Here is a 23,565-nt window from a genome sequence, read left to right as displayed (position 1 = left end):
CAGGCTCACACAGCTTGTCGGCAGCCAGGCCAGGAATCCCACGTGGGTGTGGCCGCCTCCCGATTCTCCTTCCCCCGGGGACTCGGCAGCCTGGCTGGTTTTCCCGAAGATGCACAGGCCAAGTCACCACACCCCTACCTGCCCGCAGCTCCTGCTTCAGGTCAGCGGGTAGACGATCCAGGCCCCCAGCTTCGCCAACACGCTAGAACGCTCTGTGTTCCCACCATGTCTGCTTAGCTCATAGAAAACCCATCCCTGGGAGAACCGAGCTTGCTGATAAGCCAACCAACCGCGCACGCAATCTCACAGCTCAGCACATTCTGAGCACGCCCAGGTACTCAGGGGACCAAAGATCTAGGGTGCGGCTCACGACCACCTCGGGAACACTGGAGTCTGTCTGGTTCCCAAAAACAATGCCAAATAGGGGCGCCTGGGGGGCTCCGCCAATCAAGCATCTTGATTTCAGCTCAGGTCATGATCCCAGGGTCGTGAGATCAAGACCTGGGTCGGGTTCTGCACTGGGATTAAGATTCTCTCTCTCCTTCTGCCCCTCCCCACCTTCAAAAAATAATAATAATGTTAAAAATAATAATGCAGAATAAACCGTTTTCACAAGCTTGTGTGAGGTGTGCGCTTGAGTTCACGTGTTCTGGGGCCCATTCATAAATAAAAACCACAAGAATGTTTTAAGACACCAGCACTGCCAGGCCCAAGGTCAGCCCTGCCCGCCCCCCGCCCCCCGTCTCTGCAGGGGCCATCTGGGGGGCTTGCTGGGGCAGACCCTCTCTCTACACTGGCGGGTTGCAGCAGTCAAGCTCCCAGACCCTGAAGCCCGCTTGCACCTCACCCTCAAAGCATGAAATCACTTAATTGCTGAAGACAAGGCCTAAGGCCCATACCCTCGGAAGACTCAGGAGACCATTAACGGTGAGAAATGTAAGCAATATCGGGTCCTGCAGGTTCATGACTCTGCTCTGGGAAGAGGTGTGCAGGGGGCGGGGGGGGGGGGGTGAAGGGAGGCAGCGTGGAGTCCTCACAGAGCCCTGTACTACCACTGTCTCCTGTGCTGGGTCCTCTTCCCTCCCCTTCTCCCCTCCCAATCCCCCACCTCTTCTTTCCCCTCTTCTCCCCTCTCCTCCCCTTCATTCCCTTCCCCTCCCTTCTTCTCTCCTCCCCTCCCCTCCCTTCTTCTTTCCTCCCCTCCCCTCCCTTCTTCCCTCCTCCCCTCCCCTCCCTTCTTCTCTCCTCCTCTCCCCTTCCTTCTTCTCTCCTCCCCTCCCCTTCACTCCCCTCTTCCCTTCTCTCCTCTCCTCCCCTCCTCTCCCCTCTCCTCCCTTCTCTTCCCTCTTCAGGAAAGGGCAACTGTCTAATCTGCCGAAAAGGCTGCCAAGGGAAGGGTTGGATACTATGACCCGCCTTGCCCTTCGGGTTCTCTGAGGTCCTACATGGTCCTACCCCAGGAGAGACAGGTTTTCTTTGTGTCACAGGGGGCATGGTGGGGGTTGACCCCAACGGAATCCCCCCAAATAAAAGGCAAGGTGCAGTATGGGCCAACCCCTGGGGACCCCCATTGACTCTGGAACATGCTTCGTCTCCCGCACCAGGCTGGCCCCTCCCTGGGTGTCTGAAGGACCCTGCCCCACAGGAGACCCCACCTGACAAGACCTTCCCATGGGGGCTTGCTTCCCCACGCACCCCCCACCAGCCCTGCTGGGAGAAAGAGCCACCCTGACGATGCCAGCTGCGAGGGAAGCGAGCAGGAGCTGCTTCTCTGGGAAGAGGAAGGTAGAGGACGGCCCCCAGCTCCTCCATAATCTCCACGGACAGCGGACAGCACGTTAGGATGGAAGCAAAGGACCGTCCCTTCCTGTCCCACCCAGCCCGGGCGGAGTCCGGCTCCTCGCGAGCTGAAGCCAGGCCAGGGAGGTAGGAGGCAATAAGCAGCCAGCACTCTTTGACACAACTGGTTCTCTCTTCCTGGAGGTACCCCAAGATTCTCCAAAGACGAAGGCGGCTCAGGACTTCCCAGCCACAGCGGCAGCCTCCAGGAAAGGATCAGGTGCGCGCACACACGTGTAGGGACACATCCATCCCACGCCCTCCGCTCCGCCAGCCCCACCGCATTCCCAGACTGTCCTCTAAACCACCAGGGCCAAGCGCCTTCCCCGGCCCCCCCCCCCCGCCCTCCTCCCAGCCGTGTGCCCGCATCCCTGACCACCGAAAGGCGAGGCCTCGCGGGTGCCTCCCCAGAACGCATCCAAACCGAGGCACACGTGGGTCACGCCAAATGGCTTTTATTGGAGAGCCCGCGGTGCTGAAGCTCTGGGATCTGGAAGGTCGCTCCTGGCGGCGGCCGCGTCTGCCAGGCCCAGCGGAGGAAAGCAGCTGGCAGGTGGCCCCAGTGTTGATGTGCACGGCGGAAGCATCCAGCTGTCCCGCTCAGGATTCCAGTTCCAAGGCCCGGAGGACAGCGCCCAGCTGCTAGGCGGCCGGTCCCACTGAGTCACCACTCTGGCCCGTGAGTACCCGGTGGAGGGGAGAGGTAAGCAGGCCCGCCCCTCGGGCAAACAGGGCGGCGGAGAGCAGAAGGAAAAGTGAACCAACCCCTGAGACGGAGCAGAGGGACAGCGGCTCGTACAGGTGAGCTCTGCACTGCGCTCCTCTCAGAGCCGTCTCCCCGGGGAACCCCCTTTCCTGCAGAGGCCAGCATGCCTTCCCAACAGCCGGGGCCTCGGAACCCCGGGGACCCCGCGGACCTCGCAGCACTGACTGCCCTTCTCAGGACACTGAAAGATCTGAGAACAGGTGAGTCAGAAAAGGCTACAGAGCTTTCATCCACAGCCAACGGTGCAGGCATCCACAGGCAAGCGCACAAACCTTGCAGAATGCCAGAAAAGGGGATTAAAAGAAAAAGAAGAAGACAAAGAAAAGCAACCCCCCCTCCAGAAAGAACAGAGTCCCAGGGCCCCAAAGGCACTGCTAACCGAGCTTTAGCAGAAGCGGCTTGGTTGTAGCAGATAATCTCAACCCCCGGAAACAGCAAAATGCGAGGTCTCTCTCCATCAACCCTGAGAAGTCAGCCCTGCTTCTGGAAGCTGGCAGACGTGTGGGCACACAAGCTCTGAAACAAGGCCACCCCCCTCCAACCCACACCTGTGGGAGGGGCCTTGCTGCGGTAACCTCCTGGGTCCAGCCTGGCCTAGACCCAACCTCGAACCCAGTCCCCGACACTGCGCCTTTCCCAGCCAAGCCCATCCCCAACCATCTGAATCACCAGAGTGATTTTTTTTTTTAAATTACATTTCCAAGAGCAACAGTGTAGAACAGGGCAGAGAAACACACCGAGGATGTTCCTAACCAAAGGCTGCCTTGCCCTGCCTCTTCCCCCAGAAAAGGAGAAATGATTCTACGTGTACACACACAGTCGTATGCACCTGTATACACGCATACGTGTAGGTTTTTCCCTGATATTCAAAATTCTTTGTGAACTAGCTATGTCTGATTCTGCTGGGCCCTTTTTTAAAAAAAAAAAAGGAAAGAAAAGGAGCCAGAAATACCAGTTATACTTCTGCTAGGGCTGGCCAGCTCTCAACATTTCAACTTTGAACTTTCACACAGCCAACCAAAAGCAGGCCAGAATTTGGCCAAGCCCGAAAGATCACCAAAGCTCAGACGTCTAGAATGTCGTAGATCCGGGAGAGCAGAACGCCAGAAATTATAAGCTGAATATTCTTCAGGCTTTTTGTGTTTTTTAGGTTCCTGTTAACTTCTGATCTTTACTCTTTACTTTTGTCAACAGTTACCTTAAAATTATTAATTTTTTTTAAGTCAGAATGTTTCCACCCCTGTCCCTTAGCAAGGCAAAAAGCCCTCTTGAGGAAGGGTGACATTTTAAAGGGGCATCCAGAGTGCGGTCGAGGGGACTCTCCTGCAGTGGCACTCCGGGCTGACGTTCGACACACGCAACGTTGTGCCAGAGATTCATCAACGTTTGTTTTGGTTTCAACACCTCAGACGAGAGAACTTCCAGATCCTTCACACCGCAGACTGCAGCTGACCCGTGTTCCACAGGATGCCAACATGCTGGAAATAGATTTTACCTGAAAGAAAAGGAAGAACCAGTCAGTGCCCTCAGCAGAACCCTGCATCCATTCTGACCCTAACAGTCTCCATCCTGCAGGCCACACTCGCCAACCACAGGACCTTTGAACATGCTGTCTGGAAGGCAACTCCTTCCTTCCCTTCAGGTCCCAGCTCAGGACTCTAGCTCTCCATGCAGACTCCCTAGTACACAGCTTCTTTCGTCCTTACACCCCTCCTTCCTAGCACTTCTACCAGTGTTTACACCAGGGTCGGCAAAATGTTTCTGTAAAAGTCCGGAGAGTAAATATTTTTCAATTTGTGGGTCCTACATTCTCTATGACGACTACTCACCTCTGTCCCTGTGGAGCAATAGCAGCCACAGACAGTATGAAAATGCTTGAGCGTGGCAGTGTTCCAATAAAACTTTATTTGTGGACACTGAAATCTGATTTGCAAACAATTGTTCCGTGTCATGGAATGTTAGTTTTCTCTTAATTCTTTTTGAACTATTAAATATGTAAAAATCATTCTTGGCTCAGAGCCATACAAAACCAGGCCAATGGCCAGATCTGACCCAGGGGCCAGAGTTTGTGAATCCGTGGTTTATGTCATTACCTGATTCACATCTGGCTCTTGCTTAGGCTGGGAGCTCCTTGCAGGGCAAGACCCTTGTCTGAGCTCACTCATTTTTAAACCCCCAGCACGAAGCACACGGTACCAGGCAATGTAGGGGGTGCAAGGAACATTTGTGCAGTGAGTTAAAGAAAGACACCATCCAAAGAGACTCGGGAAAGGAAGGAAAATCTGCGAGGTCAGAGCCATCACCGTCTTCTGTTCATGTTTGATCATGGGCATCAAAATATCACACATGTAGGGGTGCCTGGGTGGCACAGCGGTTAAGCGTCTGCCTTCGGCTCAGGGCGTGATCCTGGCGTTATGGGATCAAGCCCCACATCAGGCTCCTCTGCTGGGAGCCTGCTTCTTCCTCTCCCACTCCCCCTGCTTGCGTTCCCTCTCTTGCTGGCTATCTCTCTGTCAAATAAATAAATAAAATCTTAAAAAAAAAAATCACACATGTAACAACACTGGGGATTTAACAGAAGTTATAAAATAATGAACTTCTTTTCAAAATGTCACATGACCCCAAATATAAATATTATCATTATCAGGTAACTACCTTCTAAAAGACACAGACATCCTATTTTTAGGAAATACACACTTGAGTATTTGCTGGAAAGGGACATGATATATGTAAGTTACCCTCAAATAGTTCAGGAAAAAAAAGCAAAAAACCAATCCGTATGCACACACACAGAGCCATCATTAGGCAAATGAGGCAGAATGTTAAACCAGGAAAATCTGGGTAAAGAGCATACTATTTTTGCTTTTGCACCTTTTTTTAAGTTTGAAATGATCTCCAAATAAAAACTTCCAAGAAAAAAACCCAAATAGATAGGGGCATCCTCCTATTGGACACCAGGGTACCCTCCTTGACAGACAGGAGGACGAAACAGACAAATCACCACAGCCCTGTCCTGGGGGTGGCTTTCTTCCAGCACCCACATGCCCCCTCCCCCTCTCTCAGCCTCTCTGTCTCCCCCAGAAGAGCCCAACTGCTAATGACACTCCTGCTTCATCATTAAGATAAACCCCGAAGAGTCTCCATGCTGAGCCCGCCCCCCGCTCCCCCGTGGAAGTTCCGTGAGAAGTGAAGGGAGTTTTAGGTGCCATGCTCCATGCGAATTTACTCCTTTCAAACATCCAAGTGTCCTGTCCAACGACTTTGGGTCGTAACCGTCGCAGAGAAGGAGAGGGACGTGTCCCAACCTGTCCACGTCCCATGCTCTGTCAGCAGAAATATCCCTCCCCACAGGAGCACCTGTCTCTGCACCTGTCCGGCGCCCCGGCAGCTGACCTCTCCGTGCAGTGGCGAAGGACAACTCAGGTAAAGGGCACACGGGCGTCAGGAATAAATGACAAGGAAGCCGAGGGAGCGAGCGAGGCCCCGTGTGGGAGTGTGCGTGAGACAGACGGACGGGAGGATCACCTGCCAGCAGTCCTGCGGCTGTCATCCCGGGACACCAAGCACAGAGAGGAACCACTGAATAACGTGGCTAGCTTTTACAAAAGCATCGCTAGTGAGGATTATTTGTGCTGGTTTCTTTTTTTCCTTTTTGCCTGATTCTCACGTAGCTCTATAAACTCTGTGTGTGTGTGTGTGTGTGTGTGTGTGTGTGTGTGTGTGTGTTTAGGCAGGAAACTGAGTAAGTCACATTCACTTAGTGGTAAATTTTCATTGCCACACCAATTCCTGTTCGCATAGGTCCTCCCCTCACAGACATGAAACTCAGAGAGTTTTAAGGTGCGCGATACCTTACCGAGAACTGACCCCAGATCGCCAATACTGCTCTTCAGGGAAACAAAAGGGCCTCATGACATGTCCATTTTACACACCCAAGCTCGGCATCCTGCAAGGAAGGGGACGGGCAGAGCTTCATTCCGACTGGTCCAGGGAGGACCCTGCTCCCGTTTCAGGTCCGGGTAGGACACTCGGGCATCCTCGGTGGGGGAGGGGCCAGCGGGTCCCAGATTCCTTCCAGGCCTCAGAAGCTCACGACACCCATCACCTCCACAGCTGTCCACAGGTTGATGCTCCTAACAGCTTCACTCCTCACCCCCGAACCTTCGTTCCAGAAGATGAGGAAGCACGGGATAGGCAGAAGGGCCTTCTGAGCCCAACCTTCCAGAAGGCCCTGCGCTGAGTGCACTCAGCCACCGCCACAGGGTGTCCCTGGGGACTCTGAGCCCCGGGCCTCCGTCTAGGACAAGCGAGTCAATCTGTTTTTCTCCTGCTCTCCAGCCTCACCTCCAAGGGCCATGTGCTGCAAACAGCCACCCGACGCCCTCTGTTCCAAAGACAAGATGCCAGGCACGGCGCCCGGCGTCACAAATCTCATCGGTTTCTAAGGAGATTCCCACAGGAAGCCCTAGCCCGGAGAGGGTGGGAGGCAGGCATTTCTAGAATGCATGACTGTATTCCCACAGGCCACATCTTTTCCAAACCTAAGCGGCAGAGTGGGGAGGAAAGGTGTGTCTCCCAGGCTCCCAGCAGCCTCCACCTGCGGGCTGCACTTGTCACAGCTGCCGACACCACCCACGGGCAAAGGGCGGGAAGGGCAGCATCTGCCTCACGTTGCGGGGAACACCTAGAGGGGATCACAGAAGTCCCCTGTAATAAAGCAGGGGTGCATAAGAGACCCGAAATATCAGCCACAGCTGCACGCTGGGCCAACCAAGCTCAGAGCACAAACAGCCAGGACTCCAACGCCTTGCGAAATATGGAATCATTTCAAAACCCCAGGGCTCTCGGTAATCTGTGTAGCCATCATTTCTTTCCTCTAATTAGCCTTTTCAAGTGCAGAGCTGGAAATTCATTTCTACAGACTCTGTTGCCCTCCCCCGACCAGCCCCCACCGCATCAGGCCCTAAACAGCGGTCTTACCTCACAGATTAGAGCATCCCACGTGCGTCCGAGCCTAAAAAGAGGGCTCTGCACAGACGCCTTGCCCTGGCCACCTTCTCCCCATTTCCCGCCTGGCTGATGCGTCCAGGCTCTAAGTCACAAAACGTTATCAAAGAAATGCACGTGCAACAGTATGAACCGAGTTACTGCCTCGCTCCCTCGTGCCAAGAACACGATCTTCCTCTTCGCGCTCACTCGTAAAATAACCCAAGGTCCCCGATTCAGCCGCATCGACTTAAATGTAGTCTGTTTCCCAGAGGGAACCCCAGTATTTAGCCGAGCTATGTCTAAGCAGAAAATGTCTAAGTACCTGTGAGCAGATTATCAGGTGCAGACAAGGAAGTTCTCAAAAACACGAAACCGAACATAAAACGGGTCTTAAAATTCTAGTTCTTTCAAACTTATTGACCTATAAAGTTGTAATGTGTCGTTCAGGTGGAAAACGATCGCAACACAGCATGTGTAACACGGTCCTACTTCTATAAAAAAAAGAAAAGAAAAGAAAATTCACAGAGACGTACTCACACACACTCTAGTGGTTATCGTTAAGCAGTGAGATTACAGGTAATTTTAGGTTTCCTTTCTCTTGTCTGTCGTGTCCACAGCATACATTACACCTGCACTCAAGAACGCTGTTGTTCGGTCTTCCCAAATGGTCAGTCGCCTTTGGGCCTGAGGACTGGAGCAGTCTTGCATCTCATGACCCCGCTCCAAGTTCACTCGCATCCTGATACCATTTGAACCCACGAACAACACAAAATTCTACCAGGAGCTACTTGAAGTTCAACAAACAGGGAGGCGGGGGAGGGCCTGGCGATAAGGAAAGCCTGTGGGAGGCAGCCAAAATGCCGACCCCAGGAAAAGCTGAAAATAAAAGCTAAACACTCAATTTTCTAAATGCTCAATGGAAGACGTTGGAAACACACCCAAAGAAAGCTTAAGGAAGGGAGGCAGGGCCCCGGGCCCTGTCTGCCTTCTCCGCAGGGAGAGCAGCTCCCCTGCCAACCCTCAGCCCCTGAAAATGGACGCCTCTGCAAAGTCCATCTTCTCAGGAGCACCTCTCAGCTGTTGAACGGATCACTGTCTGCAGCGGTGTGAAAACCACCAGAACTGCTGACAGAGGACAGCCCCAGCAGCTGGGCAGCCCCATGCCCCCTGACCTCACACATTCCCAGCTGCAGTTTCCAAACCAGCGCCCTTTCATGGGACATCGTCACGGCAGCCAAGTTCATTGGCGCTGGGGCTGCCACGGTAGGTGGCTGGCTCTGGGACTGGAATTGGGACTGTGTTTGGGAGCCTCATCATTGGTTATGCCAGGAACCCCTCTCTGAAGCAACAGCTCCTTCCCAACGCCATTCTGGGCTTTGCCCTCCTGGAGGCCATGGGGCTCTAGTGCCTGCTGTTGGCCTTTCTCATCCTCTGCGTCATGTCAAAAAGCCGTCTCCACCTCCCATAGGTCTCTCTCCCGTGTCTCATCGGCCCTGTATGTTCCTTTTCCTATACCTCAGGAATAGGAAAGTGGTTGGCTCAGAGTTTGACAGAGGGAAGACAAATAAATCCTGTATTAATAAGAGAAAGAAAAAAAGGAAGGGGGGTAGAAATCAACTCAAGTTGCAAATCGGTGAAGCCAAAACATGGTTCTTTGTGTAGACAAATAAAATCAAACTTCCAGCAAGACTGATCAAGGAAAAAGAGAAAAGGCAAACACAAGCAATGTTAAGAATGGAAAGGGGACTATGTCTACATGTTACCAAGATTTAAAAGACAGGCGAATGCTGTGAACAACTTTAGGACAATACATTTGAAAACTTAGATGAAGTGGACAAAATCCGAGAAATACAACCCATCAAAACTGACCCAAAGAGAAACAGATAAAGACTACGGAGTCCTATCACTATTCAAAGAACCGAGCATCAGTAGTTTCTTAAAAAGTCTTGTACTAAGAAAGCATCAGGATCCAGGGGGTTGGAAAATAAGGAACATACCCTAGCTTATTTTATCAGGAAAACTTGTTTTACTACTAAAAACTCTTACCGAAGCCTGATAAAGACATCACAAAGTACGAGAAAGAAAACCAATCTTGGTCGCTCAGAGAACCAAGAAAGTCCTAAACAAAATATCAGCAAACTAAAAGGTAGTGATGTGTAGGAAAGGACAACACAACCATGAGCAAGCCCATTTTATCACACAGATGCAAAGCTGGTTCAATATCAGAAAAGTTGAAAAAAATTCAGAAAAGTAGATGAATACAATTTCACCACCTTAACAGATTGAAGGTAACAATGATCCTATCGATAGAGCTAGAAAAAGCATTTCAATAAAATTTGACATTAGCAAACTAGGAATGGAGAGAAACTTCCCAGAAAAGAAATTCTACAATCCTACAGCGAACACCACCCTCAGTATGGGAGGCACACCCTTTAAGGTAAAGAATAAGACAGAATGAGGGGCGCCTGGGTGGCGCGGTCGGGTAAGCGTCTGACTCTTGGTTTCAGCTCTGGTTGTGATCTCGGGGTCATGAGATCGAGCCCCATGTCAGGCTCTGCCCTCAGTGGGGAGTCTGCTTGAGATTCTCTCCCTCTGCGCCTCCCCACTCCACGCTCCTTCTCTCTTTCTCTCTCTCTAAAAAATAAATAAATCTTTTGAAAAAAGAATAAGACAGAATGTCTATTATTATCACTTATATTTAACAATGACTTAGAGGCCGAGAGTGAGTACAAAAAGGCTTAAAAAGGAGATAAAATGTTGAAGGATCGGGGGGGGATCTTATTAGAACAGGTTGATATATCTACACAGAAAATCCCCAAATTCCCATTTATGCTACTAAAATTAATGAGAGTTTGGCAAGGTAGCTGGATTTGTTAAAAAAAAAAAAAAAAACAGCATTTAAAAAAATCAACCAAAATTCCAGACACCATAAACAAAAAGTAAGAAAACTATATTTTTTAAGTCATTTAGGAGACATGGTCACAAATCCTGTGACAGTAGCTTGCAGAGGAACTGGTCTTTGAAGCTGTCCCCAAAGTGCCAGCAGAGAGAAGCGAGCAGCCCTGGAAGCAGAAGCCCGGGCATGGAGATTGAACCTGCAGGACACAGGGGTCCACTAGGGCCTGATGATCTGCACCAGAAGGTCAACCCAAACGGATGTGCTGGGACCTAAGTCCCATGGGACCTTAGGTTCCTCACGCACCTTGATGTCTCTCCTTCACCCCCAGAATGTGTTAGAATGTGGGTGCAGGAGAGACATCAAGATGCGTGAGGGGCTTAAGGTAATTCCTGTATTCAAAATCACCATGCAGGGCACCTGGGTGGCTCAGTCGGTTAAGCGTCTGCCTTCAGCTCAGGTCAAGATCCCTGACTCCCAGGACTGAGGCCCTTGCCAGGCTCCCTGCTCAGCAAGGAGTCTGCTTCTCCCTCTGTCTCTGCCCCTCTCCCTACTCATGCTCTCTCTCTCAAATGGATAAATAAAATCTTATAAATAAATAAACAAACAAACAAATAAACAAATAACCAACCAGCCGTGTGTGGAGGGGTGCCAACGACGATGTTCCGGAGCGTGCTTCGAGACCTGTTTTCTTACCTGCTCTTGCCCTTACAACAGACCAGGGAGCAAACTCAGACTTTCAAAAACCACAAGGAGGAATCTGTTACCTTAACATCTACCAGGTGGTTCAATTTAATCATTTTCTTTTAGAAACAAAATCACCAGGTTGAAGAGATCTCTGTCGCGCTGTCCTCACCACAGCACTGTTGACAACAGCCGGGACGCGGAAACAACCAGAGTGTCCGTCGACAGATGAACAGATCAAGAAAATGGGGTATACGTACATGATGGAGTATTGTTCAGGATAAAAAAAGAAGAAAATCCTGCCATGTGCAATTACATGGATGGACCTTGAGGCCACTATGCTCAGTGACATAAGCCAGACGGTGAAAGACTACACTGCATGGTCTTACTCACGTGTGGAATCTCAACAACAACAACAACAACAACAACTCCCAGGAAAAGGTCAGACTGGTAGTTACCCGAGGCAGAGGGCTGAGGGTTCGGGACGTGGGGAAAGGTGGTCAAAAGGGACAGACGTGAAGAGATCAGTAGGTACTAGAGACATAATGCCCGGCATGATGGCTTCCGCTGCCTTATGGCCCATCTGCAAATCACTAACAAAGTCCCAGCATCCACACAGCACCAACTGTCAGCCTAGAAAAGGCGCGTCCTCCATTGTTTGAAGAACTAAGACGAGCTGTGCATTTTCTTAATCTGACGGTGGTTTCAACATGTACCTTCTTTTCCTGATACCAGACACAATACCAAGCCAGCAGTCTTAGACCACGATAGCTCGTGTATCCGCGTACTCAAGAGAGGGCCCCTCCACCACCGTGCGCCCAAGGACGAGTCTGAACACAGAATATCTGGATGGACGGGTACTTCTATTTCTCTGGGAGGGTCTCTTCCTGCTCAGTGAGACCTGAGGCTTCCACCCTTGGTTCACTCACTAAATATGGATGAGACTCTATTTAGCGTCTTGGAATCAACACACTGATCCACGTAAGCCCTCGCGTGCTCCCCATCGTGTGATACTCCCAGGCCTGCAGGATGCAACAGGCCCTTTTCACCGTGAGTAATAATGAGGACATAGTTTTCTTCACATTATGTTTTATTTCTGTGCATTCAGTGTGAGACAGATAAAGTGGCTAAGCAATAAAACCAATACAATCACTAACTTTCTTATGTGTGTATTACGTTGTCGTACGGCTGAATATCACTGATTGTTTTGATTCTACTCAAAGAGGGCTATTTACCTAACGTGCAAATTACAGCTAATGGTTTGCTCTGCCATCTACAATAAGCAATCCATGTTTTAATGTTTACCTGTTCTTAATAAAATTTAGGTGTGATTCATTCACAAACTTTGTTTCTAATACTGGTATGAATATACACATGATAGTGCAGCCATTTTTTTCAGACATGATGATAAAATAGTATTTTTAGGTTAAAAATATACACATACACACACACATATATATATTTATACTTGGAGATACATAACATATATATATTTACATATATATTTATATATATTTTTATATATGGTGTATATATATGGTAATATAGCTAATATATCTGGGAATATATCTAACAAAAACTTATAAAACATTTATGGAGAAATTTTTGAAAGTCCTGAAAGACATTTTTTTAAATACCTGAATAAATGGAAAGTCACCCCTGTTCGTAGATTGGAAGGGTTCTCATAAAGGGGCTGATTCCCCTTAAACTGATACATGGAGTCAAAAATCCCAAACATCGTTTTGTTGCATCTGACAACTGATTTACGTAGAAGGGTCAAGAATGGCCAAGGTCATGCTGATAACAAGTCCGGAGAGGTGGGAAAGACCCGCCTCCTCGAGCATGGGGAAGCTGCGTGTGCTGGTTAACCTTACGTGTCACCCCGACTGGGCCACGGCGTGCCCAGAGAGTTGGTCAAACACCATTCTGAGTGTGTCTGTGAAGGTGTTTCTCGGGCAGATTAACAATTTTATCAGTAGGCTGAGTGAAGTAGATTGCCCTCTCTGGTGGGGGTGGGCCTCGTCCAATCAGTTGGAGGCCTGAATAGTACAAAAGGTGGGTAAGACAGAATTTCCTCTCCTTGCTGACTGTTTTCAAGCCGGGACACTGGTCTTCTCCCACACTTGGACCGGGACCTATACCACTGACTCTCCTGGTTCTCAGACCTTCAGACTTGGACTTTTAAAATAAATCTTTCGAGTGGTTCTGTTTCTCTGGAGAACTCCGGCAGGGAAAGCTCAGGATGGGGTCCAGCCTGGATTTGTGGCTCCCCTTTGTTGGTAATAACAAGAACATTGGGCAGACAGCTTCCTCTTCTTCGAGGCTTTGAGCCCTTGTCTCTAAACTACGCTCGCCCCCAGACTTACAGTGAGAATCTCACATGTCCGAAGGACACTCCGAAAGGATCCAAAAACCAAACCACAACCCCAAAGTCACAAAGTCATTCTGACTTTCCCACGGGCTGCCTTCAGCTCACACCCCTGCCTTTGGAGCTCATCAGTCGATTCCATCCAAGGAGCCACCCCCACCCCATGCTCTCAGCCACGAGTTTCAGAGAGGCTGAAAGAGAAGTGTCCATTTGCGTGCCCCACGTGCGGCACCTTCGGCTGCTTGGACCTGGTCCCCCACCCCCCACCCCTGCCCCCTGCAGCACATGACAAGCCTGCTGTCTGACATCCAGCCCCCCTTTTCTTCATGTACATTTCTCCAGCATTCGCATCCGGGAAAAGTGGGAAAAAACAGTTCTCTGCAAGCATTTCTGCTGCCTTTCTGGGGGCTGCGTGTTCTAGGAAGGATCAAAGCAGTTCCCTCCATAAGCAGAACGCCCCAAAGTCAAACACATGACCAAAGAACAAGGACACATGGACACCACACCTGGCCTCGCGTTGTCTTCCAGGGTGAACCATCCTACCACCTGAATGCCCGAGAGCCCAGGAGGGAGCTGCTGTCCCCACCCCTTACCTGTATTTGATGTCAAATACTGTGGAGTCCTCATCCTCGTCATCCTCCTCATTCAGTGGGGCCATTTCCACGCGCTCGGCGGGAGTAGTGATGATGTCATACTTGCGGGTCTTCTTCAACCTCTTTCCCGACCTGGAAGAAGAGACGCACATTCCTGAAAACGCTACAACCCCCACAGGTAAGTCAGGCTGCCCTCCAGCCGGCTCCCAGAAGCCCTGGCCAACGTTCCATCTCCGTCCCTTCCAGCCATGGGACCTCTACGGACTCCTGACCTCGCTAGCCCTCCCGGTCCTCACCCACAAAGTGGAGATGATTATGCCTGCCCTGAGCACTGCAAACCCCGGTCATTGAGATAAATAATAAATACCCCAATGCAATATTTTCCAAAGGGCAAAACTAATGCAAAGAAAATCTGCAATGACCCTTGTCTCAATGAAGACAGGATCCGGCGCTGCGTCTGCGTGGGCCTGACACACCTGTGCCCTCGTGCCCTTGCTCCCTCACCCTCAACCTGGCCCCGCTGTGTCCGTGCATCACTGCTCCCAGCACAGGGGCCATAGACAGCAGCACCCGGGGGCCAACCCGCTGGGATCCGGGTCCGGGCTCGGGCACCCTCTACCTGTGTGATCTCAGGCAAGTCAGCTCATCTCCCTAAGCCTCGGTTTCCTCCTAAATAATGTAGGATACGGACAGGATTTGTCCCTCACAGGCAAGAGAGGATTAAATGAGATGGTGCGTGCAAGCAGCCTGCACACAGGAGACCCTCCGCAAAAATTACTGCTAGTAATAAACAAACAGGAGCGCTCCAGCCTCCTTCGGATGACAGGGACTTGTCAAAACAAGTCAATACTGTTTCCATCGTGAGGATTTACGAGGATAGTGAGTTATAATACTAAGCTTTTACCTCTGGGATGGTAAAGGGCCACTGTGGGCCACAGGGAAAGTGCTAAGACAAGGGCTTCAGTCTCTGGCGTTTGCCGCTCTGCAGGAAGGATGCAAGATTTATCAGGGCAGGGCTGAAAGTTTATGACGCCACGGGGAAGAATACTATTATCATGACTGCCGATGCTCTTTGCATTTGTTTTCCAAGATCTCGAACGTTTTCCCAAATGCCTCATAGTCTATGGTTTCCCTCCTCCTTTTTGAGTGTATCTGATACGATGAGAAACCAGCCAAGCCCCTCCCCCCCAAAAATCATTAACGGGACACTGAAGAATCCTATGCTCCCGCAGACTGTAAGCTGTTCCCACGTGGTGACCACATCCAAGACACACACAAGATCTCTCTGTCCCCAGCACACAGAAATTCTTTGGTCAGTTGGTACAATGATGACATGAGAAGCTCACTGTCAGGTTTCTCGTGATTTCTTCACAACAGCAAATTGTTCTTGTCTTACCTCGTGTGCTTTACCAAAAACATGAGAAGTGTCATCTACACGGGAAAAATATGTATTTATCTGTATCTGTGTCTTTGGCATAAAGCGCCCTATACAACCAAAGGACCTGCTCCTAGGGTTCTCTGATAGAAAAGGAGGTGTCCTGTGACCCTGAGGACTTGAGAAAGCCCCATATGGACACCCCAAGAGACGGACACCCCAATGGTTTCAGGCTGAGGGGTCACAGTGCTGTTTGTAATTCTTGCTCAGGTATCGTGAAGCCTAGAAAATGCAAATTCTGATTTGAAAACCTCGTTGTGCCCTTGGAACTCAAAACCTAGTTTAGTCATTGGCCCTGGGGCGGGACTGACTGCTGACCCTGGAAGAAGGTTCCGGAGGCTTTGACTTTAGCTCTGCTTCATAGGAGTGGATCCCTATCAACTGATAAAATCACCTCCCTTCTTCCTGATTGTTCTTGTCATGAGAAAATTAACCTACTTAGTTTAAAATAAGATCCTTGAACAGTTACCCAAGGGACAAGCTGGAAAACACCACCAGCCTCCAGAAGGTCACAGCCTACTTGCTTTAATGCCAACCATTCCAACCACACGAGCTCAGGAAAGAATTTTCAACCCCAAGATAAAAGGTATGGTGATTAATTTCATATGTCAACTTGACTGGGCCACAGGGTGTCCAGACATTTCATCAAACATTATTTCTGGGTGTGTCTGTGATGGTGATTCTGGGTGAGATTAACATTCAAATTGGCAGGCTAAGTAAAGCAGACTGCCCTCCTCAGTGTGGTGGGCCTCATCCAATCAGTTGAAGGCCTGACCAGAATATAAAGACTGATCCTCCCACAAGTAGGAGAGTGCCTCCTGCCTGACCGCCTTTGAGCTGGGACATTGTTTTTTGTTTGTTTCTTCCTTACCTTCAGACTTAAACTGAAACATTAGCTTTTCTTGGGTCTCAGGCCTGCCAGCCTTGGGAGGGGAACTTACACCACTGTAAGCTGTTGGGTCTCTACCTTGCACATTCACCCTGCAGATATTGGAACCTGTCAGCCTCCATAATCTCGTGAGCCAATTACTCAAAAAATGTGTCTTAATCTACTGATTATATTAATACAAATTATTAATTTAATTAATGTACTAATAATATAATTCATGTGTCATATATTGACATACATTCTGTGTGTGTGTGTGTGTGTGTGTGTGTGTCTATCTTCTTGTTCCTGTTTCACTAGAGAACCCTGACTAGTGCAAAAGGCCATTAGCAAGAGCCCTAATTCATGCTTTAAATGCCATTTTTGACCTAACAAGCTGAAGAAATTACATTTCAAATGATCAACCTCTCAGACACAAAAACCCTTCACAAACAAGAAGCCACGTCACTGTCCGCTGTGGGACGTGTTAACAGGGAAACCGGGACCTGTAAGAAGTCGAAGAGACTCAGGTTCACTGGCAGAGGCCTCCACAGACGAGTGCCTTCACGGGCGGGCAGGTAGCTGGGTGGTCACTGCGTGACACGCTGCCCTCAGAGGGGGCAGGATGGGAGGCTCCCCACATATTTCTCCCCATAGAAGGCGACCCCTCCTTCCGTAGCTGCATGCGAGTCAGAAGTGGGGAAATGTCTAAACAGTCCATGAGCCCTTCCTGCAGACTCTAACTGCCCTGGGGTTGGAGAACAGGGCCATCCTGCCCTGGAAAGGGAGCATGTGGGAAAACAGAAAATGGACATCTCTCCACTCTAAGTAACCTGGCCAAGTCTTGCTCTGTCCTCCCTGAGCGTGGACACTCTAACCCGTCTTTTCAAATTAATACTAGTTCGTAACAACTGAGCTCTTGCTGGGGGCCAGCGAAGCCATTTACACATAGGATCACGTGTAAAACTTACAAATCGCTCTATAAGGTGCTGCTGTCTGCCTCACCACTGAGGAAAAGAAGGCTCAGAGGGGTTGATATCCCCATGGCCAAGGCCAAAGGCTGCCCCAGACAAAGCTCCCCGGTGGTCACCTTGAACCACCCATGCCGGCCAAGAGGCAAGGCACCAGCTGGCTCTTGCTACTTCCCTGCTCACTCCCAGCTGCAACCCCACTCCGCACCCCCACCAGACTCCACACCCACTCAACGTTAATGCCAAGAAACTCTCTGCCCCCATCAGACTCTCTGGAATTTGTCACTTAACACAGCTCACACACTCCTACTTCAAACTGATCTGCACACACTTCTAATAAGCTCTTTCTGAATCGTGGCTTCCTTAGGACATGAGTTGCTTTGAGGCAGGCCAGCCTCCACCTCCTCCCTCCTTTCGCCCTCTGTATTTTTGGTGGCCTGGGTGAATCCCCTTCCCACCTCGTCCCTGCAGTTGAGGAGGCCTGGCCATTGACCACATCCCCAGCTCCAGGAGTGGACACAGGACTGAAGCCTGAGCCAATCAGTGTGTTTCCACCCCCAGGCCCTGACAAGAGGGGCGGGAGTGGGGACCAATCAGAGCCAATGGCCCCTTGCTAGCAAGGCTGGGAACAGGGACAATAAATGCTCCACCCACTGACCTTGAGACCCAGATGAAGTAAGCTATCTTGCCACCTTCTAGAAATGGAAAATAGGGGGCAAATGGGTGGCTCAGTCAGTTAAGTGTCTGCCTTCAGCTCAGGTCATGATCCCAGGGTCCTGGGATCAAGCCCCGCATTGGGTGCTTTGCTCAACAGGGAGTCTGCTTCTCCCTCTCCCTCTGTGCTCTCTCTCTCTCACTCTCTCTCAAGCAAGTAAATAAAATCTTTTTTTAAAAAAAAGGGAGGGAGGGAGGGAGGAAGGAAGAAAGAGAGGGAGAGAGAAAGAAAGGGAGAAAGAAAACCAACATGGCAGAAGGCAGATGGGGAGGGAGAGAAACCAAGTTCCGAATCTACTATAAAGCCAGCCCTCCGCGACAGCTACAAAGCCAGCCTGGTCGGGGTTTCTGGCACACACAACATAGAGAATCTGAAGCACCGCAGGGTCCCGAAGGACCGAAGGCAGGTGCAGCAGGATGCGAGCTAACACTAACCATACATGCTGTCTTGGGGTTCTCCGACATTCTAATGGTAAGACCGCCACCTTAGAGTATAATCTTCTCATTTCGTCAAACCCTTTCAAAGCCGAGGACGCATCCCTGCTCTAGAAACAAAGAACCACACGTACCAAGTGCCTCAGTGACAATATCACAAGAAGTTTTGCTTAGGGCCGCCAGGGGAACAGGTTTCCCAAGAAGACAAACACCCTGGTGACTCCTTCCCACGGGGCTGTTGATAAGCACACCAGCCTGAGGAAAGGCAAAGGCCACATGGCCACAGAGACTCTGAAGTCCCCTGAGTCTCTCCAGGGACAGTGGGTCAGCTTGAGGACACGGCCCTCCCCTCGCTCAGCAGCCTGAGGAAGAAAGCTCTAGACTCCTGGTTCTAGAGCCCAGGTGTAGAGTCAGACCTGAGTTCATAACCCAGACATACGCGGGGGTGGACGGGGTGGGGGTGGGGGAGACCAGGCAGGAGAGCCGCTTGCCAAAACTGTGGGCATAGAGCTTCCGGCTAAAGAAGGAGACTCAGGAATCAGAGGAGCGCAAAGACGTAGCTGGCCCGTGCTCCACAGCTCGGCCCCCTGACACAGTTTCTCCTTCCTGGAACAAGGTCCCCTTATAGCAGGTGGCCTCAACGAAGAGATGGCAAATGGTGGTTTTAAGTAAATGTTCGCATTGTGCTTCACAGGAACAGGCAAGACCAGAGAAGTTCTAAGAGACAAAGGATCCTTCCACCGGAGCCAAAACACACATTTCTAACAAGACAGAGGAGACGTTCAAGATTCTTGTGCTCTGAAATGTAATCCTAAAGCCAGAGGATGTGTTTACTCAAAGGCCCTTTCAGCAGCTGGTCAGAGATGGGTTTCCCAATGAGCCCCGGCCTGCTCCGCCTGCACAAACACAAAGGCCGGGAGCCGAGCATCGGAGCTCAGCAGGCCAGCATGGAGGGAGGCCTTCCGCCCTAGCCCTCCCCCACCGAGAGGAACACAGCCAGACCCTTAAGGGCTGGGGGTACGGCACTCAGATCCACAGACTGCACGTCCAGAGATGGGGTTCTGACCTCAGCTCTGCAATTCCTTCGTTAAGTGCCTCTGGGCGACTCGCTGGCCTGAATGTTAATTTCATATCCATTTCTACCACTCGCCAGGTTCAGTTGGGGTTCTGGTGACGGATGCCCATGGTGCCTCCCTGCCCCAACCAACCTATGGGGTCACAGCTTTCCCATTTCCCCAATAAGGCCTTCCCGGGACACCCCACAAAAGTCAGGTGTCCCCCTTCTTGACTCCTGTGATCTCCACTGACGGGCATGGCCCCCACCGTGGGGCACCATCTTCGTGTGACTCTGAAACCCATGTGGCCATCTTGCATCATTGCTCCACTAGGGTGACAGTGATGGCAGCCACCATGATGGGCACGCTCAGTGCAGGCATCACACACACAGTCTTACTGGAGCCTCCAGCCAGCGAGGCGTCATGGAGTCAAGGAAACAAAAACCGGAAGCACTGAGTGACGTGACCCACAAGTGGGACTCAAATCTAGGTCCACCACATCCTAGAACCTCCAACAAGGGAGGAGGAAACTCAGCTGAGATACCCGGTACCCTCACACCCTCAGAGCGGGCGCTCTCAGGCAGCAGGAAGTCCAACTGCGAGGGCTTTTGGCGGCTGGCCGTCTCCTGACACCACCAAAAGCAACCAATAGAAGACTTTGTCAATGAAAAGAGGGCACGCCGTGCTTTGGACAAGAAAGTTTCAACCTCCATACTGATGTCAAGGCTCCGAAATGAATCTACCAGTTTAATTAAATCCAATAAAACACGGACAGATTTTTGTGGGGCAATCTAGACAGGTTGATCCCAAAGCTCAGAGAAGGAAAATTTTTTAAAAGGTAACAAGAATAGCCAGGAAAATTCTGGAAAAGAGGAGTATGAAGGGAAATGGATCCTAATTGAGTGTTTACCCAAACCTGGGGGTTGGGAGGGAGATGGGGGTTCTGCTGATGGGCTTAGAGTTTCCTTAAGAGTTGATGAAAATCGGGGCGCCTGGGTGGCACAGCGGTTAAGTGTCTGCCTTCGGCTCAGGGCGTAATCCCGGCATTATGGGATCGAGCCCCACATCAGGCTCCTCCGCTATGAACCTGCTTCTTCCTCTCCCACGCCCCCTGCTTGTGTTCCCTCTCTCGCTGGCTGTCTCCCTCTGTCACATAAATAAATAAAATCTTTAAAAAAAAAAAGTTGATGAAAATCTTCTAAAATTGACTGGGGTGGGGGTGCCTGGGTGGCTCAGTCAGTTAAGCATCTGCCTTCAGCTCAGGTCATGATCCCAGGGTCCTGGGATCGAGTCCCGCATCGGGCTCCTTGCTCAGAGGGGAGCCTGCTTCTCCCCCTCCCTCTGCTGCTCCCCCTGCTTGTGCTCTCTCTCTCTCTGCCAAATAAATAAATATAAATCTTTTTTTAAAAATTCAAAAAATAATAAAATAAAATAAAATAAAATAAAATAGATTGGGGTGATGGGGCACAACTCTGCACACACTAAAAACCATGAATCGGGACACTTTAAATGGGTGAATCGTAGGATACGGGAATTCTATCTTACAAAGCTGTTATTAAAAATAAGGAAAGATATATATATTTACATGCGTATGTACATATGTTACATTCATTCCTATACTTTTAAAATCTCTGGAAAGAGTCACAGGAAACCGACAGCATCCAAAGAAAGAGGCGCGGTGGCCGAGGGGACAAGAAGTGAGAAGATTATTCACAATACATTCTTTGGCTCTGCAGGAATTCTGAACCATGTGAATACAGTACCTATTTTTAAAATGAGCAAACAAGGAAGTAAGATTCGAAGTCAGTAATTAAAATAACATTTGCAAATGCAGCAGGCACGTGTCAGGCCTGCTCTTTCCTGGAGCTGGCCCAGGGGTCCCTCTGCTCCGCCTAAAGGCTGCAACTGTCGCATCGGGTGACTTTGGGAGCCAAACCCAGCAGCGGGACCTTCCTTCCACCCTAGCTGATTTCATTTTCAATCCCATTAAAGTATTTCCGTAGGGGGCGCCTGGGTGGCTCAGCACGTTAAGCATCTGCCTTCCGCTCAGGTCATGATCCCAGGGTCCTGGGATGGAACCCGGACTCCGCGGGGAGCCTGCTTCTCCTTCTCCCGCTCCCCCTTCTTGTGTGCTCTCTCTCTCTCTCTGTGTCAAATAAATAGTCTTAGAAAATAAATAAAAATAAAAAACATATGTCTATCTGTAAAAAAATAAAAAATAAAGTAGTTCCGTAGCTCAAGGACCAGCATGCTGCTGAAACCATACCACTTGTCACAAAGAGCACGGGTCACCTTTGACATTTAGAAAAATTAATAAAGAAAATGAGAACAAACTGGGGGCGACACCAAATCAAGCAGCTGCCAGCAGCTGGCCGAGATGCCATGCAGCCTTAATGCCTGGTGGGGCTTCTGCCCTGGGATCAGAGCCTTTTCCCATTTTTCACTCTGACCTTGACCCTGCACCTGCATCCTCGGAGCATAAGACATAACTGAGCCACACAGACCTGTACCCCGGAAACAAAGAATACATTATAGGTTAATAATAATTTTTTTTAAATGACATAACTGAGCCTTCTCTAGAAAACTAAGTAAACTTGAAGAAAGAAAGAACCCAATTCTAAAACCCACCTCCCAGCACCCCTGCAGGGAAGCAGGTGCTGGAGAGGCAGGGACAACGGTGCAGTCTCCGGAGAATGGGCAACGACTGGGGCTTAGCCCTGAGCTCGGGCAGCGAGGCCACCACTGCCTCCCACCAAGGCAGGCGGCCCAGATACAATTCCCAAGGACAACCTTCCTTCTTGCCCTGCCTTGGGCCCGGGCCTGCACGCCACCCAACACCTTCTTTTTAAAGCAGTTTAAACAAGCCCCTGAAAGAGGTAAACAGCAATGCAACATGAACCTCTTGGAGATCTGACGTTTGGCGACAAGAGACAAAGCTTTTCCTCCAAGGTCTTCAGTGACCCCACTCTAACATGGCTCCCGTCAAGCCCTCCTGAACACGGCGAGAGCCTTCCAGAGGCACCTGGAAGGCCCTCCACACCTCGCCCCCGTCCTCGTGCCGCACCCTCCCCACCCTCCCCACCATGCCAGGGCTCCTCCATTCCAGCACCCAGCTCCCAGGCAAGCACTGTGACTCAAAGCACCCGGTCAAAAACCCCCATGCCCCCGAGCCCCCCAGGCAGAGGAAACCCGGGAAGCAGGTCTGGCGTGGCATAAACATTAGAACGAACAGGATGGCAAATGGTGACCAATGAGCCAGAGACACAAGGAGAGATGTTCAGCACCCCAGCCAAGACAGACACCCGCCCATTACTGTCACACAGAACGCAGGCCCTGTGTTTCCAGGTATTCCCATCTGTCCAGAAATCAGACCTAGATTTTTTTATGTGAAGACTTCCAATTTTTAAGTGTTCTCATCCCTCTCCATTGTTTAAAAAAAAACACTGTGCACATCAGAACAAAATAAAACATAACATGTATCTGGGGACCCTCAGTTTGCAACCCCTAAGTGTTTCCTGGCTGTGGTCATGGATGCAATGCCAGGCATGAGCGACATCGAACAAGTCAACTAAAAATCAGGAGCCCGGGAAGATGAGATGACACGCATGTTCAACCGACACGCTTCCTCATACCTGCTCACCAGCAGCTCATTGGATGAAGGGGTACCAGTCGTTACTTGTACAACCAAGCACTTCCCCCCACGTGGGCACCGTCCCCTTTGGGGTTAACAGAGTGGTGTCATTTCTGACCGAGCCCAACGCCTACATCCACCTACAACACACATTGTGCCCGGGGGTGTTTACAGGTTATCTAAACAGGATCCCACAAGACGGAGCGCATTACCCCAAAGAGCTCAATTACAAGCCTCAGGGCTTCTCTTCATCACGCCACAGCTTCTGGCCTCCATCTGCTCTCCACACTTGCTTCTCTTGCCCTCTGTCGATCCCTGAGGGAC

The 23,565-nt window shown here is 50.4% G+C and overlaps 1 protein-coding gene across 2 annotated transcripts in view; it reads right to left on the bottom strand.

Annotated features, from left to right (window-relative positions):
• Nucleotides 1–2,278: 2,278 nt before the first annotated feature.
• Nucleotides 2,279–23,565, bottom strand: part of FAM174B (family with sequence similarity 174 member B) — a 30,862-nt gene continuing 9,575 nt past the window's right edge. Inside the window, exons 2-3 of one of the 2 annotated variants that reach the window (XM_057303732.1) lie at nucleotides 14,136–14,267; nucleotides 2,279–4,100 (exon numbers count right to left, since the gene is read on the bottom strand). In XM_057303732.1, coding sequence (XP_057159715.1) covers nucleotides 4,097–4,100; nucleotides 14,136–14,267 — 136 coding nt within the window. In that variant the 3' untranslated portion in view covers nucleotides 2,279–4,096. Of the gene's footprint in view, nucleotides 4,101–14,131; nucleotides 14,268–23,565 lie in introns of those variants that run through there. The other variant, XM_026510414.3, reaches the window with a different exon arrangement.

This window comes from Ursus arctos, unplaced genomic scaffold (genome assembly GCF_023065955.2).
Source record: "Ursus arctos isolate Adak ecotype North America unplaced genomic scaffold, UrsArc2.0 scaffold_28, whole genome shotgun sequence".
In the NCBI taxonomy this organism is placed as follows: domain Eukaryota; kingdom Metazoa; phylum Chordata; class Mammalia; order Carnivora; family Ursidae; genus Ursus; species Ursus arctos.
The sequence above is the reverse complement of the archived record's forward strand: the minus strand, read 5'-3'. Positions and strand labels throughout refer to the sequence as shown.